This window comes from Empidonax traillii, unplaced genomic scaffold (assembly GCF_003031625.1).
Source record: "Empidonax traillii isolate 1590-97213 ecotype Southwest subspecies unplaced genomic scaffold, ASM303162v1 scaffold106:size2091409, whole genome shotgun sequence".
NCBI classification, from domain to species: domain Eukaryota; kingdom Metazoa; phylum Chordata; class Aves; order Passeriformes; family Tyrannidae; genus Empidonax; species Empidonax traillii.
In genome coordinates, this window is record NW_020955299.1 from 595,575 (window position 1) to 604,974 (window position 9,400).

The 9,400-nt window shown below is 42.0% G+C and overlaps 1 protein-coding gene across 6 annotated transcripts in view; it reads right to left on the reverse strand.

The window, feature by feature from the left end:
* Positions 1-9,400, reverse strand: part of RERE (arginine-glutamic acid dipeptide repeats) — a 155,886-nt gene that overhangs the window by 110,612 nt on the left and 35,874 nt on the right. For all 6 annotated transcript variants that reach the window (XM_027882467.1, XM_027882466.1, XM_027882462.1 and 3 more), the window contains exon 3: positions 7,577-7,647. In XM_027882467.1, the coding sequence (XP_027738268.1) occupies positions 7,577-7,647 (71 nt within the window). The remainder of the gene's footprint in view (positions 1-7,576; positions 7,648-9,400) is intronic.

A 9,400-nucleotide genomic window follows, 5' to 3' on the forward strand; every position in this document is an offset into this window, starting at 1 on the left:
AAAACCCCCATAACAAAAACCCAGTGGGTTATTCTAGGGGGTGTTTTTTGTTTGTTTTTCTTTGTAGGGGTTTTTGTTTGTTTTTCTCTGTAGTCCCTAAGGTCTGGATGCCAACTGCAAAGATCCAGGCCATATGGAAGGAAATGGAGCAAGAGCTGGATTTGAGCACTAAAAAACATACCATATAGTCTTAACTTCCCAGCTGTTTAATCCTTCTTCTGAACAATGCTCCCATCTGTTTTAACCCTCCCAATATGAGCACTCTCTCTCCCATTCCCAAAAGACAATGATGTAACTCGTGACATAACATTGCAGCTCTCTGTAGAAATTATTTGAAGTGCATGACACTATCAAAGCCACTCAAAAAAAAAAACCCCAAACAAGTCCCAAAAATGCTAAACATCCTTCAGTTGACAAGATAACGACACTGATGAAATTACAGATCTTTGCCCAGTCGGAATGCAGTGTCTCCACACAGCCCTGAGCACCTTGGGAATGCAAAACACGCTGGTTTAGCTGCCCCAGAATTGATGGTTTCTGCTCCTGCCTCCACAAGATATACCACCAAATAAAAAGAACGTTGCTCTATTTTTCAGCCCAGTCCACTGAGACTCCAACAGCCATAAATCCAGAGAGCAGCCTCATGGCTCTTCCTTCAGTCCTGAACTCACCTGAGAGATGTGGCAAATGCCCTGCTAATTTAACTGAGAGCAGCAAATCAACTCAGTGCTTAAAGAACAGCCTGTTAGACTCAAAATAATTTGTTTTTACATGTGTGTGACGAACCTCACTGTGAGCCCCAGCTCGGTATCCGTGTGAGGATTCCAAGTGGCATCTGGGCAGTGGGAACCAAAGGGAACATCCAGAGGTAAAAAGGAAGGGAATTATCAAAATGGATTCATATGCATCTGGAATTATTTCAATATGAAATGCCCAGCAAATCTTCTCTGCGCTGCTGACAAATCACCAGCTGAGGTAAATCCCAGATAATGAAACATTGTAAGGAAGGCTCTATTTAATAATTTAGCCCCTGTCAAGGAGTTTGTATTGATTCTTGTTTTCAGCACTGGGAGAGAATGTTATCTCCAGCCTTACGGCTCAGTGACAGCATCAGTGAATTTAATCACTGTGCAGCTCCTGCCATGCAATCCTTAAACTGTCACCTCTGATTCTTCATCATTCCTCGCCACTTCCTTCAAAGCCCCCGTACCCACAACTTCCACACTAATCTCCCACCCCACATGTGCCCCTCTGTAATCACAGCAGCCTTTCAATCTGCTTCACATTAAGACATAAAAGCCAATCTCATTTGCAGGCTAAATTTTTTATTTTAAATAATTCAGCGCTCCTTCAAACGTCTCATTCGTCTGGCTCTTATTAGCAAGTCTGTTCCAGCCCTTTAGCAGCAAAATGAGCTGTGCTGAGGCAGGACTGAGCACACACTTCCAGAATCGTGGAATCACAGAATGCTTGGGGTTGGAAAGGACCTCAAAGGCCATCCAGTGCCACCCCCATGCCGTGGGCAGGGACACCTTCCACTAGACCAGGTCACTCCAAGCCCTGTCCAACCTGGCCTTGAAAAGGTTTAGCAAAGATTTGGAGGAGGGGAAAAAAAAAAATAAAAATCTTTCTGCCTTTTCTTGACTCTAGAAGGAGAAATGAATTTGGAGAAGCAAAAATCTATATCAATCAGCATTTTTTTCCACAACCAAAAAGGGAAGGTCGTGCTGCCTCGTAACTGGCCAGGAAAAAATTTGCCACGAATTAATTCAGCTGCAGCTCAGGAACAGAACATCAATTCATCTGCAAACAGAACGAGGCTTTTAAATACATAAATGCTTGTGGCTACAGAAACCTCGCCCAGATATTTGCATTCAAACCCAGCAGCTCCTGTAAGAGCGCAGAGAATAACAGATGTAAATTTACCAGGGTTGCTAAAATGCAAAGGCCTTATATGCAGGGGGAATGCAAAGGACAGGGAGAGCAGATACCGCATAATTGAGAAAAACAAATTTCTTTTGATTTCTTTTTTCCCCTTCCCCCCCACCTTCCTTTATTCCAGGTGAGATGCAGTACTTGCCATTTTACACTCCTTTGGATCAGAGTGGAATGATCCCACAGGCCCACCCAGACAAGGTCATTGTACACAGATTTTCTATTACAGGGCACTGGCGGCGTTTCACAACTGTCTTTTTATGCACTTCTGCCTTTCCATCCAGACTATAAATTGTTACAAGGCCCTGGGGCAATCCAGCTGTGTACTCCATTCAAATCAGGCTTCAAGGAGAAAGCTCCACAGTCAAGATGCTTCAGTCAAATAAACACACGGGCACAAAGGGCAGCGGCATCACAATTAATAATGTTTCGCTTTTGTACGGCAAATTCGGCGTTTTTCTGGCTCAAAGTTGCTCTCTGATGCTCAGATTCAAAGTGGGGCCCCATTAGCATTTGAAATGTGACATCGAATTAAGGCAGAATATGAGAAAGCAGGAGCGTGCTCCTGAAATCCATCTGCTGGTTTGGGCTCCGGCTCTCTCCGGAAAATGGGGAAAACCTTTGAAAAAGGTGGTTTGGACTTAATTTCTCCGAGCTGGAAATTCATCCCAAGAAAGGTTTAAATGTCAGGATCAGAGGGTGGATTGGCAGGATCTGTTTTTATTTCTATAAATTAGCTCAAAGCACGGTCTGAGTCGTCCTGTTGTTGCCAGAGCTGTCAGTTATCACCCCGTGGTTTTATTGTTCCTGTTTTCTTTGCTTCTCCCTTCAACCTCTACTTGTTATCCCAGAGAAAGAGCATATAAACTTCTGGATGGCAGTTCCCCACTCCCTTTCGTTTTGGATGTGTCTTTTTTTTCCCCTTTCAGCTTAGAAGTCAAGCTGGAACTGCCTTGGTTTCAGTAGATTAATCAGCACTTCACACTCATACCCATAACGTTGCAGGGTCAGCCACGTTTTCAAACCTCCCAACTCCTCCTTGGGATGGAAGTCCAGGCTTAGGCAAGTTCCACACTGTGCTTTTTGTTCCTTTCTCCCAAAACACTGATATTCAGTCATCTTATTTTCCTGCTGATCTCTGCATGCAGATAAACCCATCTCCACCAGCCCTGGCTCTGAACCACTTTTGATATTTAAATCGAGACGTGTAATCAAAGCTGGGTACGCAGGGGTTTAGATGCACTACATAATTAATATATTCCTATCTGAAATGCAATTACTGCTGTTGCATCATATGTTTAAGCCAGCAGCTGGCTATTTAAGGTGAGGAGAACGGTTTTGTTGGGATATTATCATGAACAGCACTTCACCAGGACAGGGTTTGGCCGGTGACAGACAGTCCCTGCCCGCAGCAGCAGGTTCACAGAGTTTCCATGTTAAATTAAACATATCCTTAAAGAACTCCTCAAACACCTCCCCGTGCCTCTCTGGTGGGGTTTTTCCTCATCCAAGTCAGTCAGCTCAGTTTTTAATCGTGTATTTTCATCATCTGGAAGTAACCAACAATCAACATTTTAATTAAGATAAAGAGAACGGACTGAGTTTTAGGACTTGCTAACCATTAACAAAGAGACAAAGGGAAACTTCAGTGTTTATAATACACTGATTGTAATGCAAAGAATCTGTCAAGGCTTAAACTACAAAAGGAAACCATTAAATACTACTCTTTAATAAAAAAAAAAACTTCTAGCTATGAAACAATATCCTCAGGCCCAAGAGAATAAAAATCTGTTTCTTCCAGTGGCTTGATCCAAAAAAAAAAAAAAAAAAAAAAGCAATGAAACCTTCTAATTTCAAAACATGGCATTCTTCAGTTAAAAAAGGGGGGGAAAGGACTTGTTTTGGTTTTGGGAGGTGGAAGGAGGCAGCACAAAGCACTGGTGTGCGAGTGATAAACACGACTGGCCCAGCAGATCCTTCGCTATTTCCTCCAGAAATTCCAGATCCGTTTCTTCTGCCAGGAACTCGGCAGATCAAAGTGATTTTGGCCAGGTTTGATTTATTCTTAGCAGAGCTCAGAGTGCAATGGAGAGCCCACAATAACAGGATAAAATAACTGGTTTAAATCCAGGCCCTGCTCTGAAGGGCTCCACGGACTGAGTGGAGATCGTATCAATTCTGGAAAAATTAGCACTGAGGGGAGGGGAGGGGGGGAATGAAGCAGCATTTGATTCCCTGTTAGTTATTTCAGGATTATTAACAGCTCAAAGCTGCAGGTCTGCAGACAATTCACCCCTGTTCACTTCCTCTCCACTGCCAACTACAACATGACTCAGTCATCGCTCCTCCGCCACGCGTGCTTTGATCAAGGTATTTGTAGCACCAAAGAGTATTTAAGGAATACTTCAGGAAGGCTGTAGATTTTTTAAAGATGTTTCTGACTCGTGCCAAATTACAGTGAACAAAAAGCACGCTGCCACAACTTTCTGATGAGCAGGGAATTTGCATTTCTGACAGCAGCGGGTCGGCCGTGGGAACGACTGCATTGTTAAAAACTGCACTGGTTTCATTGCAGAACGGAGGGAAAAGCAGCAGATTGACATAAAGGAGACAACTCTTGATGTAAACAACCTGAACATTTTCTCACAGAAGAAAAAAAAAAAAAAAAGGCAAAAAAACAATCAGAGAAACTTATGTTTTTTTAATGCACCAAAGCATTAACTGCTTTCATTTCATTGACTCGCCCATGTAATTTAAATCCCAGAGCTGTGAGATTGTTCTGGAACAACAAAATATCCTGCAGTAAGCAAACCCTGAACCACATGTTAATGATCCCAGTTCTGCTGCTCTACCAAACACCATTTCCCTCATTCTTCCATTTGCTCAACAGTCAATGTCAGGGAAGCATTAAAGGCACATTCCTGGGCCATCTCCCAGGCTTTATCCACACCTTGCAGCATCCCAGTTACATTTTGCTGTTTCTTATTTCTGAAACCACTATTTTTCAACTAACTGTCACTGTAAGCTGGATGGCACGGGCTTAAGTTAGGGAAAGAAGTGCTTCCCAAGGCAAAAAACAAAGTTAGAAAAGCTGCTCTAAAGCTGATCAGGACCTTGCACAGTCCAGATTTACAGGAGATCACCTGAACCCAACCACTCCTTCAGCTGCCCCGTGGAGGAGGGAGAGCAAATCCCACAACTGACATCAAATACTGAGTCCCAGCAACGAGAGAAGGAACTGATAAACCAACCAAAAACACGTAAGGCAAGAAAGCAACCAAAGATTTAAGCGTTGCTTCACCACAGTTTTGTTCCTAATCAAAGTCCTTAAGAATAATCTGGCCTTGAATCCTGAAAGAGGATAGTATTAATCCAGAGAAAATGAATTAGCACTAAAGAGAGATTAATAAAATGTTCTGGGACACAGACAGCACAAACCCCAATCAGTAGGGAAGAAATAATCCAGTAACTTCCTGGTTGCCTTTTTTTTTTTTTTTTTTTAAATACAGACAACTATCTCATACTCTTCTGGCAGGTTATGGCAATTCCACTTTTAAAGTGTATCAATAATTCAAAACTGTGAAGTGAAGCAAACAAAGAAAAGGCATTTATGGCATATTACACTTTTCATGCGACCTGCCACCCCAACGTTTTCCGTAAGGAGAAGAGAAAGCAGCTGTGCTTCCAAGAGTCAACATTCACACACATTTCAGTAGCTGAGGGTAAAAATAAACCAGCAACTTTCCAGCACAGTTAAGGTGGATTGATCGAATCATTTCACAGCTCCTCACATGGCCAACCTCAAGGCATCATTTGTTTTTTTTTTACTCAAAGAGACAGATCCAGAAAGCTGTTTGTGCTCCTCCAGCTGATCTGAGTGCTTGGGAACCACGTCTGCTGCTCCTCCTGCCCTGTCCTAAAACAACTACTAACACACCTCAGAGGGAAAAGCCAATCTCTGTAACACAGGATGGCAACAGAGACAGATTAAAGAGAAATTAGCAGTCAGTGAAGCTCCCTCACGAGGATTTTAGGGCCTTTGGTGAAGTGGAATCGTTCCTCAGGAAAGGGAAAGAGCTACTCCTCTAATATAATTTTTAATAGAGCTGATTCATCTTAATGTCAAGAGAAACTTGTGATGGAAGGATAAACTAATGCATCAAAACACACCACTCCACCTGCCAGAACTGCAAAGAAAAACAATTACAGCCTTCTCCAAGACACAAGGTTGAAACACTGAAATACAACTGCTCTGAAATTGTTTACAACATCTGCTGCTGTAGTTGTGTGACTTCATCAGGTTATGAGTTATCTGGAACACTCGAGAGGAATAAACTGCCAAACTTCACAGAACCAGTTTCTAGTTCTGGAATTAAAAAAAAAAAAAAAAATCACATCTAATTATTATTATCTAAGATATTATTATGAAAAGCAAGTTAAACCTCAGTTTAGTTCAAGAATGGAGCTGAATGGTACTCCTGTCTCATCCCCAAAATGATCCTCAGGACAGCACACAAGTGCTGCGTCATTTTTAACTGACTGCTCTTTTTATTTTTAAATTTTTTACATCCTTTGGTTCTAAAACACCACCCTCAACTGCTGGCACCTGAGCTGCACCCAGAACCACAGGAAGGACAGGCTCAGACTCAAACAGTCAGCCACAAAACTTTTATTTTCTGACAAGCAGCTCAATAATGTGTTTAATTAGCAGGCGACATTTCAAAGCTGTTGACTTGAACTCCTCTGCTTCACTTGACATATTTAGCTGAAGGCAAAACAAGACTGTTTTCCTGTTGGTATCTCACACTAGTAGAGGAATCAAGTGTCCTTTCCACTGTTCATCTTCCCTTTCCCCCAACAGTAGAATCAAGAATCACACACACACACTTACTTTTGCTTTTATCCCTGTCAAGAGCTTTTTTGTCATTTTTATGAGTTTATGCATTACATGTCAGTAAGAAAAAAAAAAACTAACAGAGAAATTAAAGAACTCTGAGCAAGCAAAAATAAATAGGAAACAGGGACACTGTTTCCAGGTCAAAAATTATTCAAAACTGCCAGCAAACCTCAGGCCAAGTCCTTTGCCTGTTGAAAACATGAGTAAAGAGAAACCACTCCAGAAAAAAGGTAAAGGTACTGAAACACACTGCAAAACACTTCCCATAGTTCTGCAAACAGCTTCAGCTCATGGTACTAAAGCCCAAGGCAGACAAGAGAAGCTTCAGTTTTTGTTATTAATTATCCTGACCAATTAATGCAACTCAGCAGCAACTCATGGCCCAGAATGGCAACTCTGCCCCTGGAATTCCAATGGGACACAAAAGCACCTGCTGATGTGCAGGAGTGGGACAAGTGGGGGCTTAACCTGGAAACTACAAATCCAACAGCTCCTCAGAGAAACAAATGGGGAGGGAAGAGAGAACAGGTGAAAAGGAACTTCTCACACAGGCCCCTGACTTGGCAGGTTCAAAGAACAAAGCGCTCAAAGTGTTCTTGAATGTTAATTTGCGGTTTTCCCAATCCAGCTGGTCACTCACTGGAGGGAAAGGTTTACTCAGAAGGAGCTACCACAGGCTAAGAAATATCAGCACCTCAACGGGTGACTGGGGCAGGGAAAGGGAGATGTGAAAATGTTCCTTACCAGTTTGAAGTCTTGAATGCTGCAGATGAAATAGGGGGTGTTCGGCCGGCGGCTTTCGATGTAAACGCAATCTTGAAAGAAACAAGATGTTAAAAAAAATAATTGGGAATTAACTTCTGCACCTCCAAGAAAGAGCATAAAAAACAGGATAAAACTGAAACACAGAGTAAGGCTCGAAAGAACCACCGTTTCATTTGCATAACATGTTAATTTATTCCGAGCCTGCTCTAAGAATAGAAACTATTTATGGTGATAAATAAGGGAATTAACCGCACAAAAATTAACTTTGATTTGAATTAGACATTTTGCTGAGGGGGGGGAAAAAAAAAAAACAAAACCAAAACACAAAAAGAAAGTAATTTAAAGCCCACCCTGGATTGAGTTAATAACAATGACCAGGTCACAGTCCGTGAACCAGATCAAAATAAGACAGGGAACTAATCAGATCTGGTGTGGTCAGTTTGCCATTAAAAACCCGGCACTAACATATTTTTCCTCTTCTAATTGTGAAGAAAACCAAGGCAACCAATCCCAGCTGAAACTCGGCAAAGTAAATTAGATTTACCTCGGGGAAGGCCTGGGCTTTCTCCACTTACATTTGACATGACAGAAACACAGTAATTATTTTTGTTTGCTTTTGACAACTGGACCCTCCGAGGTTGCTGTAACATAAGGGCTGTTGTATTAAAAACAGGCTCGGCAATAACTACAACAAAAGCAGTGCCTTTGGAATAGAATTACGGCAGGGATGGGAACCAAGTGCCTGATTAATGATAATGACCTTAGAAATCAGAAAACTCGCACAAAGCCCGCTGAACAACAAAGATGCTGCTCCCAAAGCCAAGCAAGTATCTAAGGACAGTCATTGTGTCCCTTCTGATATACATTTAAATAAATGATATTCAAACCACAGAAGATACAAAAAAAGCACCATTATCCTGTGAATGGGTTTCCATGATTTTTTTTTTTTTTTACATTTCTGCAGAAAAACCTCCAAGTCTCAGAGTGGAAGCCAAACAAATATCAAGGGACAGTCATTGTGTCCCTTCTGATATACATTTAAATAAATGATATTCAAACCACAGAAGACACAAAAAGCACCATTATCCCATGAATGGGTTTCCATGATTTTTTTTTTTTTAATATTTCTACAGAAAAACTCCAAAATCTCAGAGTTTTATAACACCCTGCTGCAGTTTGATTCAATGCAGCTCACTGGGGAGCTGTGGCAATTTAACCACATCAAAGTGCTCCTGCAGCCCTGTGTTATCCCTCGGACTTCCTTGGCTAATCATTCCATTTAGACAAATCTCCACTCCCTCAAACTGCTCAGCATCCCATCCATTTCCATCCTATCCCACCTCTGGTTTAAGTTTTGGGGAGTCCCTTCATGAAAAGCTGATACAGAAAACGCCACAACTTCCAAGATTTAGATTTATTTTTTTTCCCCCCCTCCCCTTAATCTCTCAGTTTTGCAAGGCTCATTTCCAGAGTGTGTTATCACACAGCAGGCAGAACAAACAGCTGAACATCCCTGTGAAACGACTGGCACAAAAAAAAAAAAAATCAGGGAATGTGGCATCTCCCATGGATAAAGCCTCTCTCTGCACTGCATTTAAGGGAGGCTCTGCTGGCTGCCTGCCAAGCCCCAAAACAACGATGACACCCAGTTAAGACATCTCCGAAGCAACAGAGGCCACACAGATAAGGAAACGAGTTTATCCAGGTGCAAAGCTGTGTCCTGAATGATAGCACCTGGAAAAATGTCCCCCCCTAAGAAAGGAGAACACTGATGGATGCGTTCACGTTATCCACCAAAACTCA